This window comes from Biomphalaria glabrata, chromosome 3, assembly GCF_947242115.1.
Source record: "Biomphalaria glabrata chromosome 3, xgBioGlab47.1, whole genome shotgun sequence".
Taxonomy (NCBI): Eukaryota; Metazoa; Mollusca; class Gastropoda; family Planorbidae; genus Biomphalaria; species Biomphalaria glabrata.
The window spans coordinates 3293922-3316445 of record NC_074713.1 but is presented as its reverse complement, the minus strand read 5'-3'; the positions used below and the strand labels follow the sequence as shown (position 1 = coordinate 3316445).

Sequence of the window (22524 nt, the reverse complement as noted above, 5' to 3'; positions counted from 1 at the left end):
GAACTTCAAAGCACACTGAATAAACTCAAAGGCAGCCTAAATGAAATGACCAAATTGAATGCTTTGCTGGCTGATGGGGCCAGTAGAGAGAGACAAGGTCCATTAAAGGGAGAAATTACAGACATAGACAGAAAACTGGAGAGTGTGTCACACAGACTGAATGCCAAGCTCTCTGACTTAGAGGCTACCATCACCAAGTGGAGTGAATACTACAAAAGGTTGAACAACTTCTGTGATTGGCTGAATGAGAAAGAGACCAAACTGAATGAAGTTTATGAAAACAAACAAGACTCACCTGACACTCAACTTCAAAAAGCTGAGGTAATTGCTTAATGTATCTGTGAGATAAAGACAATTTTTCTTAATTTTTTTTTTTAAACTTGAGTCAAATTGATACATAATTTTCATTTTACTTTCTTTTAAGGGAATATCAAGTCAGGTCTATGAAAATCATGTAACATTGGAAAACTTGGAGAAAGATGCTAGAGGCCTAACACAGAATTTTCGCTCTCGGGAAACAGCAGCTCTCAAATCCAAACTGACCAGCGTAAGGCGCCAGTGGGAGTCTCTTTGTGCTAGAGCCAAAGATAGAAGTACTGCCCTGACAGGAAATGTAGCTCATTGGCAGAAGTACCAGACCTTGCAGGAGCAGTTATTGCCTTGGATTACACATGCTGAGAAGTATTGTGCCACAGTATTACCTAAATGTGCTTCAGCAGAGGAAGCCAAGGAAATGTATGATATACACCAGGTATGGACATGAATCCTATTTTACAAGGATTTATTTCATTAAATAGAATCTTAAATAACTTGAAAGAATAGTTTACATTAAAACCAGTTGATACTAAATAAATGAGGACTTGTTAAGAGGAAGCATTTTTGTTGTTACAACAGAGCACCTCAACAATGTCTCAGCTTAAAAATTTTTCTTGTAATGTACATTTTTAAACAATCAAATTTCACATCTGTACTTCAGTTGTAAATAAAATCAAAGTTCCCTTTACCTATTGTACATTGATTCAATCTGACACCAAACAGCAGACAATTTTTTTTCTTATAATTACTGCTTATTTCTATCTTCAAAAATCTAAGCATTTCTTAATTTAATTCTTCAGGCTTTTCTTCAAGAATGTGAGGAGAATTTGCCAATTTTTGAGCAGATGAACACTGAAGCCAGTTACTTGATGGACCAGCCTAACATTCGCCAGGAGGTTGAGAATGTCCAGAAAAGATGGGGTAACATTTTGACAAGCTCTGAGGATCGCTCTACTAAAGTGGACAAAATGTTTGGTGCTTGGACAGCCTACAGTGATGAGCTGGACAACTTCCAGGAGTCTCTAAACAAAATCCAGACTAGACTCGCTAGTGAGCCCAATGTCAACACATCAGACGTACAAGTATTGGAACATGAACTGGCCCTGGCTAAGGTCAGTTTAAAAGAAAAAAATTTGAAATTTCATTTAAAGAACATTATTCCTTCCTTTGACTGTTGATTTTTACTTTATTGCTATCTGACTTATCTACTATCAGCATATTGCTTGTAGACGTTTTTCATGTTTTGCACTAGGATATTAAATAATTAACTCATTCATGTTTTTTGGAGATATATTAAACTATTAACTCATTCTCTACTCAAAAGTCTGCAAATATCTTGCTGTCACTTCTGCTGATTTAACTTTTGACTCCATCTCCAGGCACTACAAGATGAAATACGTAGTCACCAGTCTCACTACCACAACTTGGCTCGCCAATTTGAAGTAGTCCAAGGTCATGCTAGCCCAGAAGGACTTAGTGTTCTCAAATCTAAACAAGACTCAATCAAAGCTGATTGGAAGTAAGTTCTTATCCCTCATTTCTGGCAAATGTCAGATATTTTAGAAACAGATGCATAGTACTCTGTTTTTCTTCCAACTATAAACTTAGCTAAACTTGTAGGGCAAATAGATATTTCAGAATTGAGTTACTCCAACACTGTTTTGTTACAGTAAACTAAACTCATTCTGTGTTCTCTTCTAGTGAAGTCAATAGTTCTGTTGTTGAGAGACAGAAAATCCTCACCAATGCACTGCAGCATCGAAAACAGTTTTATGGTAGACTCCAAGATACTGAAAAATGGTTACAGAAAATGAAGAAAACTCTAGACTCTGGTAATGAAATTTATACAGATGAAGTTGGAGAAATTCAAGCCAAACTCAAAGTAAGAATAATAGAGCTGTTATATTAGGAAATTCATTGATACTAATTACAATCTTCCATTAAATATTTGAATAATTGGTATTTGTTAATAATAATAATTATTCCAAAAGTACACATAAAAAAAATATTACTTTGAATATGTGATGATTGTTATAGAATAATAATGACATCTGCAAAGCTAATTTTTATTGAGAAGCAAAAGAATATGAAAGGAAATAAGCATTTGAAATTGCACAATTTTTAAGAATAATTACTTCAGTTTTGTTAGCTTCACTGTCTTTACATCCTAATGAAATGTATCTGAAATAACCCTTTTCATTTATTAACTCATTTTGCCAGTTACAAGTTGTTTTTTTCTATGCTCTGTTCTGATGTTCTTACCTTTTCTTTTTGCAGATGATGAAAGATGAGACCAAATCTCAGGAAAAAACATTCCAGGATCTGCAGCAAGAGTTTAAAGAGCTGATTGCTGTATGCAGTGAGGAGGAATCAGCCATACTTAGTGATCGCTTCAATAAAATGCTGGAAGGCTATACCCAAGTGGAGGACCTGATAGATAACAGAGAGAACCTTTGTAACAAATGGACTGGCTACAGTGACACACAGAAGGAAGTGCAGGCAAAGATTAAAGCATTGCAGGTATGTTTACATCTTGTGTTCTTTAACTTATATAATGTTCATTTTTTTAGGATCTGATCTTCTGGTGTACATAAGTAGCTCCTATCCATGGGTTCCACCTTAAAGCTGTTCTTATAAAACTAGTTAGAAACCTTTTTGTTTATTTAAGTCAAAGGCCATTCTGTGTGTGTGTGTATGCATAAACATTTCATTTAGATAAAATGATTACATTATGATCGCATCATTAATAGATTTAGGTTACAATTAGAATAAATAGTTGTCAGAAGGGAAAGTGTTTTTTTGAGACCTTATCAACAGATATTAACAGATAGACCTACACATAGTAATGAAAAGTAATGAATTAATGTATTAAGCTGTAAAGGCCTCTAGATTGCTGAAACATTGTGTCAGGTTCTTTTTGAAATATATCAGCTCCAGATCTTATTTTATAAGAAACATTGGAACTTACTAATTTTACCACTTGCCATAAAAGCAATATTATTTTTTGGACCATTTCCAACTTCTCATAACTTACAAATTATTGGTCTTGTTCTGTTATTATAATTAAAATCCTGTAATTACTTTATACTAGTTGCTTAAAATATTTCATTCCAATTTTGTGTTCTTAGGCCAGACTTCAGTCGCCAAATGTGAGTGAGACGGAAGTAGCTCAAATAAAACGTGAGATTGACAACTTGAGGAAATCATTGCAACCTTGGAGCCAAGAATCTGACCAGCTGGATGAGCTGATGTCTACAGCTCAGATGGTCATTAAGGACAGGGCTAGTCAGAGGACTCTACACTTTGGCTCAGAGGTCCAGAACTTGGAGTCTCTATGCGAGCAGGCTGGAGCCACAGCCAGACAGAGAGAAGAACAAATTGGAGAGTTGACACAGCTAAGTACAGAGTTTATTCAGAACAAGGATGACCTAGTGGAGCATCTATTGGATGTTCAGAAAAAACTTCTTGAAGCTAAAGCAGGAAAGTCTAATGTGCAAGGAATTAAAGATTTAGTTAAACAGATAGAGGTAGGCATCTTAATTTTGTTGTTTAATTATTTTTTAATAGTCCAGTCATAATTAATACACTTTAAACAATTTATTAAAAAAAACAACAGATTTTATAGTAAAATTTGGCTATATTTTGAGTCAAACTTATTTTTCCTTGTTAAATATATTGTCTTTTTTTTTTTAGTCAATCCGTGAGGAAGTGTATAGTCACAATCCAGAATATGAACAACTTAGAGAGTTAGGTAGACAAATAATGCATGCAGATCCAACAAAAGCTGCTGCCATTCAGCAACAACTCAATCAGGTACGCTAACATAACTCTTAAACATTATGTGATAATGATCAATGGGTGACTATTGAAGCTAATCATTTTCTTTCAAAAAATCTGTAGAGCTGGTTAACTAAATTTTTTTATTGCTTCTTTTTATGTAGGTGAGTGCAGCCTGGGAGGAGATTCAAGGAATCATAGCAGATAAACATCAGCAGTTTAATGGGGTGGCCAATCTGTGGCAACAGTACAATGACGCCAAACAGGGAGTCGTCAAGATAGTCAGTGATACTGATCCATTAGTCCAGCAAGACTTGGCCTTCAATAATCAGGAAGATGTGAAAAGAAGTTTAGAGCAACATAAGGTAGAGAATATATTTATCTAGCAACTAAAGGTAGAGAATATTTGAATCTAGCAACTTAAGGTAGAGAATATTTGAATCTAGCAACTTAAGGTAGAGAATATTTGAATCTAGCAACTTAAGGTAGAGAATATTTGAATCTAAGTATACTTAGACTAAGATTAACAAGAAAACAAGCAGGATTTATAACATTAATAAAGCATTGTTCAATTGATGTCTTTCTTCCCAGAATGCAGAGTTTGAGCTCCATGCTAACCAGACTCTCCTGGATCACATGAACACTAAAGGTGTTCAGTTGCTGGAAGACTTAAAGAACATCCCAGGGTTTGACTACTCAGGAATGGAGAATGACCTTGATGAAGTCAATTTGCAGTGGGAGACTTCTAATGCAGTAAGTGTCTAAGTAATACTATCAGCATTTTTAATTGAAATTATGTCTAATAATATTTGAGAAAAAATCATCATATATATTGTTACGAATCTCACTATCCAGGCTCTCTGCAAACTGCACCATACACCACCAACTTAAAGAACTTGACAAGTCAGGGCTCCAAAATAACGTAAAGGTTTAATGTCAATAAATAACAGCCAATACTGTACAATTGGCAGCACGTAACACAAGACTGTACAAATATCTCTGCGCCGTGTCAACTCTTGCACTGGTCTCTCTCTGTCTCGCCTCGGACTTGTACTGAGCCGTTGTAACGAACTGTAGATCGGGACGTTGTGACTGACTGGCCTCTGATACCTTCGCTCTTTATATAGGGTCCCTGCTGGCCTTCTAGAACCGGACAGAACGTCGCTCGACCATTCTGGGTGGTCAGATGACTACATTCCTCGTGACACTCCTGAGCTCTGTTCACGACGTCGATCCTTCCCGAACCATCATGTTGATACTCATCTCGGCCGATCGTCGTAACTCGTCACGGTTGACCGCTCGCCTAGCGCTGGCCTGGGGCGATTTGCGTCGGCTGACTACACACACACCACTACCCCCATCTGTGCCGCCACCAGGTTTATAACACTGCCCCCTCCTTAGATCTGTCCGTCCCGGGCAGATCCAGCTTCACCATAGTACTTGTTGAGTCTGTCGATGTGGACGACCTTCAGTTTCGACCTTGGGCTCTTCTGTATTCGATACACAACATCGTTGATTCTTTTTATCACTCGGTAGGGTCCTTCCCAGTCCTTTTGAAGCTTTGGGGACTTGCCTTTTCGTCTTTGTGGGTTGTAAAGCCACACCAGATCGTTCTCCTGAAACCCAGCGGCATTGGCCCGTTTGTCGTACCTTGTCTTCACCTGGTCACTGCTGATCTTGACGTTCCTGCGGGCAAGAGCGTGAGTTTTCTCCATCCGTTTTCGGAGATTTGCGACATAGTCTGTTGAAGAGGCTGGCACATTACCCGGGATCCCGAATAGCAAGTCACATGGTAGTTGCAGCTCTCGGCCGAACAACATCTTTGCTGGAGTGTAACCAGTGGTGCTGTGAATCGATCCTCTATATGCCATAAGGAACATTGGTATATAGGTGTCCCAGTCATCTTGGCGATCATCGACGACTTTCGACAGGTGTTGTTCCAGTGTTCGGTTAAATCGTTCTACCATCCCGTCTGACTGGGGGTGAAGAGGGGTTGTGCGTGTCTTCTCGATGCCGAGTACCTGGCACATCTTTTGGAAGATCTTGGATTCGAAGTTTCGGCCCTGGTCGGAGTGTAACTCTATGGGAGCACCGAATCGGCTGATCAAATTTTCTACAAGTGTTTCCGCTACGGTGGTGGCTTCTTGGTTTGGTATTGCATACGCCTCAGGCCACTTAGTAAAATAGTCGATCGCCACTAGAACGTACTTGTTTCCTCTCTGGGACTCAGGAAACGGTCCGGCTACATCGATCGCTATTCTTTCGAAGGGATTACCGACGTTGTATTGCTGCATACGTCCCCTCGTTCTCCTGTGCGGGCCCTTCGCTGCTGCACACGCGTCGCACCTTCGGCACCATTCTTCTACATCATCCCGGTAGCCGAACCAGTAAAACCGCTGGCGTACTTTTTCCAAGGTCTTGTTCACACCTAAGTGTGACCCACTAGAATTATTATGGATTTCTTGCAACACCTCGGCAACTCTCACTTTAGGCAGCAACAGCTGCAGGCGATTACTTTCTCCATCTGCGGTCTCCCAGACCCTCGTGAGAACTCCGTTGTCAATTGTCAGTGAGTCCCATTGCGCCCAATATGCCTTGGTAGCAGCTCCCTTATCAGAAAGGTGATGCCATTCCGGTCTTTGTCCGTTTTCCTTCATAAGCAGAATGGGAGCCAGATCTTCATCTTCTAACTGGTCTTCTCGGATTCTTTTCGTCGGACCATGATCCACAAGCTTGTACTCCAAGACGTTGGCAATCAATGATACCCCCCTTTTCTTCAACCTTGCTGCAGTGTTTACATTCCATTCTGCAAGGTCGTCGGGACAGCGCGTCAGCATTCTGGTGAGTTTGTCCTTTTCGGTGCTGTGTCTCGAAGTCATAGGTTTGCAGACGTTCAATCCACCTGGCGACTTGTCCTTCAGGACTTTTAAATGACAACAGCCATTGTAGAGCAGCGTGATCTGTCCTAAGGATGAATTTTTGCCCATACAAGTATTTGTGAAAATGTTGTATGGCATCCACAACTGCCAGTAGCTCACGTCTTGTGACACAGTAGTTTCTCTCGGCTTTGGACAATCTCCGAATACAGTAAGCTATGACTCTCTCAGTTCCATCTACCTTTTGGGATAAGACAGCACCTATTCCAGTATTGCTCGCATCGGTGTCAAGTATGAACGTCTCGCCTGGTATCGGGTAGGCCAGAATGGGGGATGAAACAAGAGCCTTTTTAAGTCTCTCAAAGGCCTCCTGACATTCCGTTGTCCAAATAAACGGCCGCTTCGGTTCTGTCAATTGATGAAGGGTGCTACAGAGACTAGAGAAGTTTGGTACGAAACGTCTGTAGTACGTGCAGAGTCCAAGAAAGCTTCTTAACTCCTGGATATTTGCGGGGATCGGCCATTCATTTACGGCTTCAACTTTATCCGGGTCTGTGCTGACTCCTTCCTTCGACACGATGTGCCCAAGGTACTTGACGCTCCTTCTGAACAAGGAGCACTTCTTTGGGTTCAATTTCATTCCAGCGTTTCTGATTCTTTCGAATACTTCCTTCAGGTTTGCGATATGTCCCTCGAAGGTTCTGCCTATGACGATAATGTCATCTAAGTAGACAAGACACGTGGTCCAGTTGAGTCCTCGTAACACATGCTCCATTAGTCTTTCAAAGGTGGCTGGGGCGTTGCAGAGTCCAAAAGGCATCACGGTAAATTGCCAGAGACCATTGCCAGCAGAGAAGGCCGTTTTATCTCTGTCCTCGGGATGTAGTCCTACTTGCCAGTAACCGCTCTTCAGGTCAAGGGTGGAAAAGATCTGTGACCCAGCAAGTGTGTCCAATGTGTCGTCAATCCTAGGAAGCGGGTAGCTGTCCTTGTGTGTGGCGTCATTTAATAATCTATAGTCGACACAGAATCTCGTGGATCCATCTTTCTTCTTTACCAAGACGATGGGTGAACACCATGGACTGTTGGATGGCTCAACAACCCCTTGCTGCCTCATTCGTTCTATGATGTCCATAGCTTCTTGGTGTTTTGCTAGCGGCAGGCGACGTGGTTGCTGTCGTATAGGCCTAGTGTTTCCTGTGTCTATTCGATGCTGGATTAGATTTGTCCGCCCAAAGTCCATTTCATCAGATGGCAATATGTCGGAAAACTCTCTGAGGAATTGTTCTGCTTTGGTGTACTGTTCTTTCGACAATATCGTTTTGACTTCTGTCAGAAATTTAGTAACCTGCGATTCACTGGACTCGAGTCTTTCGACGGGGTTTTCACTGCTACAGTTTCTTATCATCTCAAGAGCATGGCAACCAGCGATGGTGCTACCTTCCCGCAAATGTTTCTCTACTGTACCGAGGTTCATAATTCTTACTGGTACCATTAGGTCTTTCCCAATCGTGACTAGTGCCTTTCCTACTGCTATCCTCGTTGTGGTTGGTGTCAAAGCTTTCTACCAGCGCTGTTCCTGTCTTGGGATAGCCTTCCTCAATTTTCCCCCAAATGATCATTTCAGACTTGGCAGGCAAGGTTGTATTTTCTACCAACTTAATCCTTCTGACTCGGCCATCTTCTTCATTCTCGTCGCCAAGCAAGGGTACTTCGAGGTCTCCACATTGTAAAGTGCCTCCGCCGATATTTAAGGAAAAGCCATATTTCAGCATGAAGTCGAGCCCTATTATGCAGTCATCTGTGACGTCAGCAATCAGGAATTCGTGTTCGAATGACTGATTCCCGATCTCGACTGTTATGTCGATCAGGCCTTTTATGGGCATCAGTTCTCCACTGGCTGTTTTCAACGAGTAGTCTCTAACTGGCGTTTTCTTGCTACTGTCCACTTTATCCGTCCGGATGACTGATCGTGAGGCACCAGTATCTAGGAGGAAGTGATAATTTTGACATCCAATTTTTGCGATGATTTTCAGACTCTTGCTCTGTCCTAGCACGGCGACCGGGATGATGGTTGTAGGGGCTCTCATTCTCTGTGTCGCCGGGTTCCGCCCCTTGAAGCCGGCGCGTGCTAGTTTCCCTGGTAGCCCCGAGAACTTGGTCGTGCATACCTTTCTGATCTGTAATGGGTTCCAGTTTGTGGAAATCTTCTAGTGCAGATTCTTTGTATATGACCGAGTTCACCACAATTCCAGCATCGTACAGGAGCCCTAGGTTGATTTTCTGGTATCTGGTTTGTTCGTCGTTCATCTAGTGCCTCTGTCACCCTTCTAACAAGTTTTGCGAATTCTTCCTCTTTGGCTTCCAACTTTCGGCCTTGATGAACGCTCCCAGATGCTTCTTTAGCGGCTTCATATGAGAGGGCGTATAATAGGGCTTCACTGGCCTTACGTCTACCACTAACTCTGGTGGCTTTCTTTAACTCGGGGTCTCGAAGCGCATCAATGAAGGCGTCTGTGATAATGACCTCCAGAAAATCTTGTGCGGCTGTTGGGTAGGCCAGATGTGCGAGGCGTTCGATGTCTGTCTCTAGTTCCTGTAGTGTTTCATCGAGGCGCTGTTGTCTGGTCTTTAGTTACACACGATATACTTCTTGTAGATGTTCATCCCCGTATCGGAGTTCCATAGCCTGGACAAGGGCGGCAAAGTCTTGCTGGTTCGGTAGAGACTGTAGCAATTCGGAGGCTTTTCCTCTTAGGGATAACACAAGGGCTGTTGCTTTCTCCTCCTCACCATTTGTTAACTTTGGCTGCTGCGTCAGATTGCTTCTTGTATACTGACCAGGACACGGAACCATCAAATACGGGGGGCTTCATTTTCCCGAATACTTCAGGTACAAATGACGTCATATCTGCTTCTGGTACATTTGTGTGCTTGCGTTGGACTTCAATCTTCATTTCGTCGATGGCCTTCTCTACTGCGTCGACCCTCTGATTCATCTGCTCGTCAATGTTGGTGATTCTCTCCTCCACAGCATGTATGCGTTGGTTCATTGCCAATAACTCCGTTTTGATTACCGAGTTCATGGCGTCTATCTTGTAATTGGTGTTTTTTTGCCCCGAGTTCATAGCTGCCATCTGTCCCTGCATAGCTGCCATCTGTTCCTGCATGGTACTGGTGATCTGTTGCTGCATGCTACTGGTGAGCTGTTCCAGCAAGTCCGGTTCGACTTCAAAAAGATATGTGTCCGGATCTTCTTTTTCCTTCACCAGTTCTTCCCGAAGGCGTGCTTGTAAGGTTTCTTTGTTGCCGCTTGTCTTCAGACCTCGACCACGGAGCTCTTCCTTGAGTTCCTTCACAAGGAGTTGGTCTAACGTTTTCGTAGTAACCATTGCAGATCCGATCCCACTTCTGACACCAGTTGTTACGAATCTCACTATCCAGGCTCTCTGCAAACTGCACCATACACCACCAACTTAAAGAACTTGACAAGTCAGGGCTCCAAAATAACGTAAAGGTTTAATGTCAATAAATAACAGCCAATACTGTACAATTGGCAGCACGTAACACAAGACTGTACAAATATCTCTGCGCCGTGTCAACTCTTGCACTGGTCTCTCTCTGTCTCGCCTCGGACTTGTACTGAGCCGTTGTAACGAACTGTAGATCGGGACGTTGTGACTGACTGGCCTCTGATACCTTTGCTCTTTATATAGGGTCCCTGCTGGCCTTCTAGAACCGGACAGAACGTCGCTCGACCATTCTGGGTGGTCAGATGACTACATTCCTCGTGACACTCCTGAGCTCTGTTCACGACGTCGATCCTTCCCGAACCATCATGTTGATACTCGTCTCGGACGATCGTCGTAACTCGTCACGGTTGACCGCTCGTCTAGCGCTGGCCTGGGGCGATTTGCGTCGGCTGACTACACACACACCACTACCCCCATCTGTGCCGCCACCAGGTTTATAACAATATATATATATATATATATATATATAGTTTAATAGAAAATAAATGTATATAATAATTATTCATAATTATTCTTTTTTGAGGTTAAGCAAAAAAATGCTACACTGGACTAGTTCATGTCATTTGATTTATCAGCTAATTAGCCAGGACATTGCTATTTTCTTGGATAGTGAATCTTTGAAGTCTTGTGATACTAATATAATATTTAGTTGATTCTGTTGCTGCTGTGCTCAGTTTGACATGAAATCTTATCTATAGATTTTAAAGTTTTATTTTGTAGATAGGTGTGTTTATTATTAGAGCCAAATAGGTGTGTAAAAAGCATTGCTTATTATTAGAGCCATAACTGTTTTAATTTACTGATTACATAATATCTTATTGTAATATAGAAATCACTTACTTTCCTTACCATAAAACGAATAGAAAAAAACAACATTTGTGAGCGGCTTTAAATTTCTCACAAAATCTATTTGTATATCTTCAGGTTATCAATGAACACAAAGAAAACCTGGAGGCCCAGCTGGTGTGCTGGGATCAGATCAAGTCTGGAGAGGATGAGGTGAAAGCCTGGATCAACTCCATGGTCAACAAGCTTGATGACAGTGTTAAACACTTTGATGATGCTGTCAGTGTGGAGGCCAGACTGGCCAAATTTAAGGTATACATGGTTTGCTGAAAACAATTTTTTGTATTCTCACTAACAATTAGTCATGAGTTTTTTTTTGTGAAGAAAGTTTGATCTCTTCTAAATATGTTCATGTCAAGATGTTTGGTTCATTGTTCAGGATGAAGCACCATATTATGAAGAGGTGATGAAAGAAATGAACCAGAAACTGAGAGATTTACAAGACTTGAATAAAAGTAAATCTGTGCCAACATTAATAGCCAGCCATCAAGACATTCAGAAACAGTTTCAGAAGGCTGGCTCTTTAGGTAGCTGTCTTGCACCTTGTTATAGTATTTATTTATTGAATTCTTTGAATGGTGAAATTTCATCAAACAATTGAACTTAGTATCATGCAGGTTTTGGTAATCATATATTAATAAACATTAATTAAGAAAAGATAAGATTATGAAAGGCATTTAGTAGGAAAGGTAGAGGATGTTACATGTTTGTAACAAGATCCCAGAGTTAATATATTTGGTGTAGATTTTCCACAACAGTTTGTCTTTTGTCAGCTTAAAGATTTATTTGAGACGTAGCAATCAAAATATGAAAAACAAATAAAACTTGTGAAAAGCTTAGTTCACGATGACAGAATTATTACATTTCAGCCAATCAACTTGAGTCTATGATGACCACTTTTACTGATGAGCACCAAGGCTTACAACAAGAGATGGAAGAAGAGACACAATGGATGAATGAATTGAAAGAAGCTCTCTCCAAATGTGATGATGTTTCAGGGAGTAAAGAAGATCTGATCAAAAGATATGAAGATTCTAAGGTCAGTCAGAATTCTTTACATTTCTTTTTCAAATAAATAATTTGAAATATTAATGAAAAAACTACTAATTTACGAGTTGACTTATAAAATTTTAATGGCTTAGTGATATAACTAAGCTGCTTAGCATAAAGTTATGGGCTCAAATTCTAGTCCAATTGTTTTGGTTAATTAGGGTCTTGAATCCACTCAGCTTTGAGTTAAAAAAAATAACAATGATTAGATTATAATGATTTTCTCAAAATGCATTGCCATTTTTTTTTTCAAAAGTTAAATGTTGAAAAGCAACAGGAATATGTTAACCTTATTTGTTATTGTTCAATATATTTTATGAATATAAGTATCTTGCTAAAACCAAATAGTACTGATTCATTATATCATCATCCTATTTCTCAATGAGTGCTTATTTAAGTGACATTTTATTTTCATTAGCATCTTCTTCAAGAGCTAGCCTCACATCAACGTAACATAGCTGCAATACAAAATAAAACAGATGCATTGCAAAAGAAATACCCATCCTCCGAGACTGTCAGCCTGGCCAAAGATGGCAATGTTGTCAGCAAAAAGTTTGAGTCTCTCACCCAACGTGCCGAGCGCATCCAGAGCTCTTTGATTGGCCAGTTAGAACAGCAGTGTAGTGAAGCTCAGCAGCAACAAATGAGATGGCTGAACAATGCAAAGGAGAAAGTAGCTTGGTGTGGGGACATTGCTGGAGACAAATACAGCATAGAGGCTAAGCTGGCTACTATTAAAGTAAGGAAATGATCCTAATTTTAGTGTTATAAGCTTAGTCATAATGGATAAAAACTTTATTAACTTAGTTCATTTACTTACATTGTTAGATCCTAAACTTAGACATTACAGTGACAGTTTGGAGTTGTTTACCTTTTAAAGCTTTGCAAAACCTTTCTAGATATTGTAAAATGATAAGAACATTAATTAGTCCTGAAATAGTTTGATGGTGATAGTTAAAGAAAAATTTAAATAATGGGGGTAAATCTACTCGATCTTATGCTGTAAATAGGTGAAATATATATATATATAAAATATAATGTTGAGACAAGTTAACCATTGTCTGGTGTGTTTTTATTTTATAAATGATTAATTACTTGCAGATTCTCTAAGTAAATAAAGCCTAAAGTATTTTCTATTGTTTTGATTTATAAACAAGGCACAAGTCTAAACATTTTTTTTGTATATTCAGGATTTAAAAGCCAGTATTCAAGAAGGTGAACAAAAACGCCAGGAAGCTATTAATAGATTGGATGCCATTAAAAGCCTTCTACCAAAATCTAAACAAGTAGAATTCGAAACCAGTCATAAACAAATGGAGAAAGAATGGCAGAACATGTTAATGTCATTGAATCAGACTCAGTGAGTAATATATGAAAAATCTCTTTTTGCATATGAACATAATGGTTTTCTACTAGATAGATTAAAGTACTATAAAAAGGATGAAAACCTTTCTAGCACTAAATTTTGAATAACCTGTAAATTATTTTTATAAAAAAAATATATATTTTAAATTTAATGGATGGTTGAACTTAACTCTTTAGTTTTTAGGATGTCCATTTTTATAATTGAACCTCAACTTCATTGTTCACTATCACACATTTTACTCTACATTTAATTGTAGATGTTTCTCTTTTTATACAGGTCTAAACTAGAGAACTCACTAGAACAATGGCAGGAACATGACCAGAAGTATGAAGTTTTGTCTCAATGGCTAAAAGATGTAGAGAGTAACATGAGGTTAGAGACTGCTCTCAAGCCAGACCTGAGTGGAAAGAAGGAGCAACTAGAGTTTTTGAAAGTTAGTCAAATAAAATGTTTGCATTGTTAAATTAAAGTTTTTTACATTTTTATTCAACTACCCAGCTTTTTAATGCAAGCTGTTACAAGTTGTTAAAGTATTATTCGCATTCAAACAAAGCAGACCACATGTGTATAAAATTAAAAGACCTTGTGATCCATCTATTAATACAATTAATGTTAATTATTTAGATTTCTTCATTTTTATTTTGTCTGAATTATGTATTTTTTAAGGCTCTAGAACAATCAGTCCAGACACATCGATCTGAGATTGAAGGCATCAGAGACACTGCACAGGAGATTAGTAACGTCAGTGGAGACAGTCGGACTCTATCTTATGCTGGTCAGTTAGTGACCCGCTATCAGTCTCTGGCTTCATCGGTCAAGGTAATTCATTTGTTAAATAAATAGATTACAGTTGAACAAATTAAACATTTGATAAATAAATAGATTACAGTTGAACAAATTAAACATTTGATAAATAAATAGATTACAGTTGAACAAATTAAAATGCAATAGCCCAAACTAACATAAAAAAAATTATGTTACCCAAAATTTTATTACACATTTGTTCCCAGCACAATGAAACACTAAAAAAAAATTATGTAATAATATTTGAAATTTTCCTAATGGGTTTTGTTAAAATTCTAGGAACAACTGGATAAATGCAAACAAAATATCGAAGACCACAATGTCTATGAGAAAAGTCAGAAAGCTGCTGCTGATTGGTTGAAGTCAGCTAGACAACAACTTGAACAATGTGCATCTGTTACAGGAGATGAAGACTCTCTCAATACAAAGTTGAAAATACTCCAGGTATTTGTTGTTTAAAATATATTCAACTCTATAGCTTTGAAATGTATTACAACAAAAAAATTGGCGATTGTTTCATTCCTTTCTTTCATCATTCCAATTTTTGTTTAAAAGAATGCGTTCAACAATAATAAACTTAATTTTTAACTCTAATGATATGTTTTTTGTGTCAATAAAATATTCTATGATATATCTGTTCTCAGAAGTTTTCTTCTTGTTCACTGATGTGATCAAGTTTTTCCTGAGCTTAACTTGATATTGATTTTTACTTTCAGAGTTTGATCGCTAATAAAGAAAATGGTGCATCCATATTTAACACAGCAATCGAAGCTGGAGAAAAGTTGTATCCCAACACTGCTAATGAGGGCAGAGAGAGCATCCGAAGGGAATTGAGAGGCCTAAGAGAATCCTGGGAAATGTTCAATGACAATCTAAATGAGACACAGAGACAGCTGGACAGTAGCAGGATGCAGTGGCAGTCATTTGATGAGAACTTTGATCAGTTATATCAGTGGGTCCAGGATGTTGAGTCTAAAGTGGAGATAGAGCCAGAACTTAAATCCTCATTACAAGAGAAGAAAGCCTTGTTACAAAACTATAAGGTTCTTTTTCTTTTCTCACTAGTCTTATACATTGCTTATAAAAGAATCACTAGATGTGTTATTTTATGAATATCTAGATTACAACTACCAACTGCTGGCTTGTTTTGGGGCCTGTGCTTGATTTTGTCTAGGGGGTACAACTCCCATCATTGTTGTCTCTGTCTTTGTTAGAGATTTGAGGAGATTATGTTTCTTCAACTTATAATCACTTGTGCGAGACACACATGCATGGTACAGGGTAATTTTTTTAAAAGCAGAAATTATTATTATTATTATTATTATAGCATTTATATAGCGCTACTTTCATGCTTATAGCATGCTCAGAGCGCTTTTGGTCCAATCTCATTTGTGGACCAGTGGGGAGGAGGGGGTATCTAGGAGTTGGTTTTCCGTGCTGCCTTTAGGCGCTCAGTAAACACAACTCTGCCCGAGTCGGGTGTCGAACCTCGAGCCCCCCTTCTAGGTAGCCAAGCCAAGTTCAAGCGCACTTAGCCTCTCGACCACGCTTCCCACTATATAAAAATGATGTAATAATTCTGACTTAAGTTAGACTTCTCTGATCTCAACTGATCTGATAATGTGTGATTACACTTTTCTGCTTACAAATTAGACAAGAGGCAACTTTTAAAGAGGGTCCATGTTCCATGTTTGTTTTTTTTCATTTTGAGCTAGTCCTATAATGGATGTAAAATACTAAAATACTCAAGAAAAAAAAAGGTTTATTTCCCTCTCCCCCTGGAAATAAAAGAGGTTTTAATAACTTATGTGTTTTATTAAAATTCTTATCTTAACAAGTTACTTTATTATTAGTAATTATTATATAATTTTTTGTTCTTCAGACCAAGTATCAGGACATAAAGTCTCATCAAAAAATGATTGACAGCATCAGTGACAAGGGCAGTGCACTCTCATCTTCACAGGTCAGAAACAAACTGGCACAGCTCAACAACAAATATCAGATCTTGTGTAAAAATGCAGAGGTAATTTTTTTAAAAACTAAATAGTTAATTTAGGCTACAGTGTATAGCTTATAGTTGAGTTAATAAGTATTTTTTTTTTCAAAATCTACTTTTCATTGAAAAAATGATATAACCCTAAATGGAAAAATATTTATGCATGTTTCATTCTACAGTTTTTCTTTCTTCTATTCTAACACTGTGGATTGTATATAAAAGATGAATTATTAAAGAAATAATTTTTCTTTCACAGAATTGTTCTCAAAAGGCAGAAAATTTTGTAGATGAGCATCAGCAGTACCAAGATTTGTATCAGCACTGCCGTGATTGGATGCATTCCACAAGTGATAAAGTAGCTGTCTGCTCAGAGCTAGGAGGAGATAAGCAAGCTTTGCAGAACAGACTTGAAAGATTAAAAGTAAATTGTTACTTCTATGTAAATATATCAATCCCATAAAACCTTTTTTTGAAGAGAAAATTTTTAGGAAAAAAGTATAGATATTTAAAAAACTATTTAATTTTTTTCATTTGTTGAACTAAATTTGTTGTTGTTGTCTCATGTTATTTTAGGAGATTGTTTCCACTTACAAAGATGGAGAGATGAAAATTAAAGAGGCTCACAAACAAGGGCATGCTACTCTTACCCACACATCACCTTCTGGGCAGGCCAACATTAGACATGAACTTGAATCCCTCAGCTCAGACTGGGAACAGCTTGTGAATCGTATCAACCAAAGTCAAGAAGATCTTATGCATGCTATTAATGGTTAGTTTTAGTTGTCATACTCTGTAGCTATTAACCAAATAAACAGACATAATGAATTTTATAATAAAAAAGAATGGTATTATGTTCTATGTGTTCATAAGGCAAGTACATTGTTCTTCAACTTCTTCTTCCAGCCTTAGATTTGTATGATGGCTCTTGTGAAGTCTTAAACAAATGGCTAAAAGAAACTGAGTCAAAGTTCAAAGACTGTGACCTGAAGACCACACTCAGGGACAAAGCTTTACAAGTAGAAACATTCAAAGTAGGTTGCAGTATACACTTTAGTTTATGACCACAATAACTGGCATCTATGGTCTGCTACAGTTGAGAAATAGATTGTTTTCTTTTTCACACAAGTGAAAAGTTTAAAATTTTAGACATTTTTTCTTAGCCCAAACCATCAGGGCAGTAGGGAAAGAGCAGGCAGGATTCAATTTTGATACTGCTGTGGCCACAGTTGGGATTGCTTGCTAGATTTCGTATGAAAATAATTGAGCGTTTTATTTCTTTTCTAAAGGTATATAACATATACATGATTGTAAACTAGGCATATTTCTGTAATATTATTATTTTTAAATAATAATTTTGCTTTTTGCTGGAAATCTGTTGTTGTTTGTTATGACTGAAGCATTTTTTTTTTCCTTCATGTATTTTCTACTTCTTTGTCTTTATTCATGTCACAGTTAAAGACCTTCCAATGGTCAATCCAAGTATACTTTCTTCTAGTACTATTTAAAACACAGAAAGAGTACAAACACATTTTGATCAATTTTCCTTAATTAAAACAATCTTGATAATAGCAAAGTATGATAGCTGCAATCTTGACTACAAATAAATTAATTTACATCAACTACAAAAAAAAAACACCACCACCACCAAAAGCATCATTTAAATTAAATCCACATGTCAGCCTATATAATCAATGGGGAACCCAAAGTATTATTTCAATCCGTTGCTGTTTCATGGGTGTAACTGTACTAGATAATACTCATTTTTTAAAACTAGCAATACATTTTTTTCACTTACTCACAAAGAAGAGAAAAATTTAATTGAAATTATTTGTACTTTAGGCTTTGCAGAAAGAAATATTATCCAAGCAAGATCAAATTAATAATTTACAAAACATGGCTGCACAAGTACAGACCAGTGATCCAAGGCTGGCCAGTTATAGTACGCAGCTGGCTACCAAATATGAAACTTTAAAAAATCTTGCCAGGGTGAGAATTTAAAACATCTATTTTTAGAATAACCTAAATATATTATCTTTATTATCCTTTAACTAATTTTAAATGTATTTTATATCTTGTACTAAATGCCTTGTTTAAATATTACCAGGAGACAATAGCCAAATGGGAAGACTATGTTGAAGAGCACAAAGTATTTGAAGAAAACTACACACAATGTATTGAATGGGTGGACACTTTAAGAAAAAGATTACAAGTGTGCTCAGATTTAGCAGGTGACAAACAAGATGTAGAGGAGAGAATATTCAAACTTCAGGTAAGTTTTTAATCATTTCTATGTGCAGATAAGTTTTCCTTAAAATCTTTCATTAAAATAGCATCAGCATTTATACATTTTATATCAAATATCCCTTTTACATTTTTGAACTGATCAACTTTATGGGAATGAAAGAAATGTATAAACCAACGGAAGACAGTTAATTAAATTTGTTATCTTTTGAAATAAAACAAATATTTTTCACAAATTTTATTTTTTTCTCCTTAGGAATTGTCTGCAGAAAGAGATGAAGGTGCTAATCATGTTCATCAGACAACAGAGATTGGTGAACGTCTATACGCCAATACTTCCTCTCAGGGCAGAGATATGATCAGACAAGACATAAGGTAAAGCTTTTTGTGGACAATTTTTTTTGTTTTATTTATTTTATTTTTGTTTCTTTGATAATTTGATAAGATATGTGTCTTTATTCAATGCAGTAGAGTTGTTGTAATTAAAAAAAAAACAGACTATTAAAAACATATAACTTAAATAAAAACCATTTAGTGATTCTTTTTTTAAGTCTCTGTAACTACGTCTATTTATTTCAAAGTCTGTTGCCAGTAGGAAAGAAATTGAACAAAAGAATGCAATCATTGACAGAAGAAGTCAATATACATTTATGATAATTAGTTGTAAAGATGTTTAGTAGAAACAAAAAAAATGTGTTGAAACTATTGTAAGAATGTGTACAGCAGAGTAACAAAGACTACAAAATATATTTATGATCACAATTAAATGTGTCTACTGAAGAAAGAACATAAAGAAACAACTTTGCAAGCTTATTTGTTATTTAAATATTTTTTTAGAAATTTGAGAGATGATTGGGAAGCATTTAGAGATGAGATCTCAGATGTTCAGCGCAAACTTGATCTAAATCTTAATCAGTGGTCTTCCTATGATGAAAACTTTGACATTTTCCAAAAATGGCTTTTGGACATGGAAGTAAAGCTGAAAGAAGATGCAGAACTTAAAGCTACTTTGCCAGAGAAGAAAGCTCAACTTCAGAACCACAAGGTGAGGATTTTCTGAGCTTGCATGAACCAGCATTAAACTTTAAAAATCTTGTTTTCAATTAATAATGAAAATGTCATAATTAATACAAAATATATGCTTCAGGTTCGCCATCAAGACATTCTATCACGTGAACACATAATTGACAACTTGACAGAGAAAGCACAAGCTTTGACACAGTCTGCACCTTCAGCCAAGGTAAGACAATGCTTACTTTTATGTCACTTTCTGTCAATGTTCACTACTTGTAGACCTTTGAAAGATGGCAATAAAACATCTTTCTTATTCATCATGAAAGAATAGTTATGTTACATTATGTTTTTCATTATGTGTACCCTATCTATCTTGACATGTTTTATTATTTAAGTTTGATGGTATAAAATAGCTGCAATAATTTTTAATTCTAATTAGCATAGACAACTAAACTGACTTGTGTTTGAATGTAATAATTATTGTTTGAAAAGAATAATTAAATTTTGTTAATGTCAAGTATTCTTTATTCCCAGGTAAAGAAGTTTGTTGGTGAGCTAAAGCGTAAATATGAAACCATCTGTCAGACATCTAAAGGTATTTTAGACAAACTAGAGACCACCATGAGAGACCATCAGCAGTACCAGGATGTATCACAGGACTTCACTGATTGGTTGAATTCTGCTCGTGAGAGATTGGCTGCCTGCTCTGATAGGTCTGGAGATAAGTTGTCTTTACAGGGAAAAAGAGAGAGACTAAAAGTAAGTCTAATAGCTACACATTAGTTTCTTTATGATTGCACACTGTCAACACATGGTTTTTCAAAGATTCACATAGGGCATATGGTGATAGAGTTAAAAATTCCCTTTCATAAAATAAATATTAGTAATGAAAAGATGATGAAATATGAAACCTGTGATTCTCTATTCATGTTGCAGTGTGTGTTGAGAGTGAAAGGCAGTAAAAGTTATAAATATTTTCATTTCTTTATCTGGTTCGGTAGTTGTGCCAGATCTGCCAATCCAAAACCTTTGCCACAAATAGCCATAAGCTTGCTGAGGGTGTTGTCTGTATCCTCTGTTTAGTGGCAATAACAATGGATTATTTCATTTTAAATATGTTTGAAAGAATGTGACTTCTGCAGTTTCAAACACTCTCATTCCTATTTTGGCCCATTAATACATATGATATTTGCTGATAAAATTGCCAATGGACAGAATCCATTGCATCTTTACACTAGCTTGACAAACAACATAGCTTTTTCCAGTACACACTCAAATCATTGATGTCCTCTGCCATAAGAAGAGAAACTCATTAAAGAACAAAACAGAAGCTGCTCTTACTGACCTTTCCCATATCTTCCTCTCCATGTATCTCAGAAAGTTTTGACATGAGAGTTGATTAAAATATGAATACCCATATAAAATGGATCTTGAAACTATTTCGTTTTGTACTCCAGGGTATTTTGGACGTATAAAATATGACTTTCTACAGATGAATGTTATCAATAAATGTAACAGATATGTTGTCATTTCATAGAAATTGTGTGCAGCTCACATGATAGTAAAGTTTGGTTATAAAAATGATGTATAACTTGTATATCACAGGAAATAAGCAGCAATGTCAAAGAAGGTGAAAGGAAGTTAAACCTTACCCAACAGCTTGGAGCTGCTACTGCTCATAACACATCCACTCAAGGTAGAGATGTCCTGCAGCGTGAACTAGATCACTTCCAGAGGGAGTGGAAAGACTACTTGAACTTGATGCACCACACTGAGACCTCCCTGGACCAGACCATGAGCATGTGGGGAGACTTTGAGGCTAAGTTTGAACAATTTGCTGAGTGGCTGAAGAAGATTGAGCAGAAGGTTAAAGGGCATGAACTTAAGAATACATTGAAGGAAAAACAAGCTCAGGTGGAAACATTCAAGGTAAACTTTTTTAATGCTATGACATTGTTAACATGATTATTAAACTACATATTTGACTATTTCATATTATACTATAGCATACTAACTATACCATGACATGCTTAAACTATTTCAGCGCCAGCGGGAAGAAATACTTAGCCACCAAACTGAAATAGATAAATTCACTGATGATGCTCAAAGTCTGATGCACACTAGCTCTGATGTTCGATTAAGTTCTCAAGTTACCCAGCTGACTAACAAATATCAAGGGCTGCTCTCATTGGTTAAGGTGAGGGGAAAAATAACATTTGTCATGAAATTCTGGAAATTGAGTTAGAAATTAGATAAGGACTGTAGCTTTTAATCACAAAAAGCAACTCTTGGGGACTTTAAAAGGGTAAAAAAATATAAACATCTGTATCAAGATTCAACTGAAAATTTAATATATGTTCTTTTGCACAAATCACATTATTTCATATACCCTTTATAATAAATTACTTTGAAGAAAAATCATTTTTTAAGTAATATTTAATTTTTTTTCTTAGTTTTCAAGCAATATTGGCTCAACCAATGCTCCTTTTTTTATTTAAACTTTCTGCTGTGTTTTTCAGGATCTGATTTCTAAGTGGGAAAAATATGTCCAGGATCACCAAATGTATGATAGCCGTATGGAGGAGTTAAAGAACTGGATGAATGTGGCCAATCAGAAATTGTCTCAGTGTGCTCAGCCAGTTAAAGATCAAGGGTCTCTTGAGGAGAAGAGAGCTTTAGTACAAGTGAGTCCATTTCTTGAAAATA

The 22524-nt window shown here is 37.2% G+C and overlaps 1 protein-coding gene across 7 annotated transcripts in view; it reads left to right on the top strand.

Annotated features, from left to right (window-relative positions):
- The window catches only part of LOC106069939 (muscle-specific protein 300 kDa-like), a 224566-nt gene that overhangs the window by 49026 nt on the left and 153016 nt on the right, over positions 1-22524 (top strand). For all 7 annotated transcript variants that reach the window (XM_056022934.1, XM_056022937.1, XM_056022935.1 and 4 more), the window contains exons 27-58: positions 1-321; positions 425-751; positions 1116-1427; positions 1695-1834; positions 2017-2197; positions 2593-2835; positions 3444-3842; positions 4009-4128; positions 4257-4457; positions 4684-4845; positions 11426-11599; positions 11727-11874; positions 12217-12386; positions 12816-13136; positions 13588-13757; positions 14040-14196; positions 14430-14582; positions 14847-15011; positions 15284-15610; positions 16450-16590; positions 16820-16984; positions 17137-17332; positions 17467-17594; positions 18403-18549; positions 18668-18832; positions 19061-19179; positions 19642-19849; positions 19952-20044; positions 20353-20577; positions 21424-21747; positions 21863-22015; positions 22338-22502. In XM_056022934.1, the coding sequence (XP_055878909.1) occupies positions 1-321; positions 425-751; positions 1116-1427; positions 1695-1834; positions 2017-2197; positions 2593-2835; positions 3444-3842; positions 4009-4128; positions 4257-4457; positions 4684-4845; positions 11426-11599; positions 11727-11874; positions 12217-12386; positions 12816-13136; positions 13588-13757; positions 14040-14196; positions 14430-14582; positions 14847-15011; positions 15284-15610; positions 16450-16590; positions 16820-16984; positions 17137-17332; positions 17467-17594; positions 18403-18549; positions 18668-18832; positions 19061-19179; positions 19642-19849; positions 19952-20044; positions 20353-20577; positions 21424-21747; positions 21863-22015; positions 22338-22502 (6420 nt within the window). The remainder of the gene's footprint in view (positions 322-424; positions 752-1115; positions 1428-1694; positions 1835-2016; positions 2198-2592; positions 2836-3443; positions 3843-4008; positions 4129-4256; positions 4458-4683; positions 4846-11425; positions 11600-11726; positions 11875-12216; positions 12387-12815; positions 13137-13587; positions 13758-14039; positions 14197-14429; positions 14583-14846; positions 15012-15283; positions 15611-16449; positions 16591-16819; positions 16985-17136; positions 17333-17466; positions 17595-18402; positions 18550-18667; positions 18833-19060; positions 19180-19641; positions 19850-19951; positions 20045-20352; positions 20578-21423; positions 21748-21862; positions 22016-22337; positions 22503-22524) is intronic.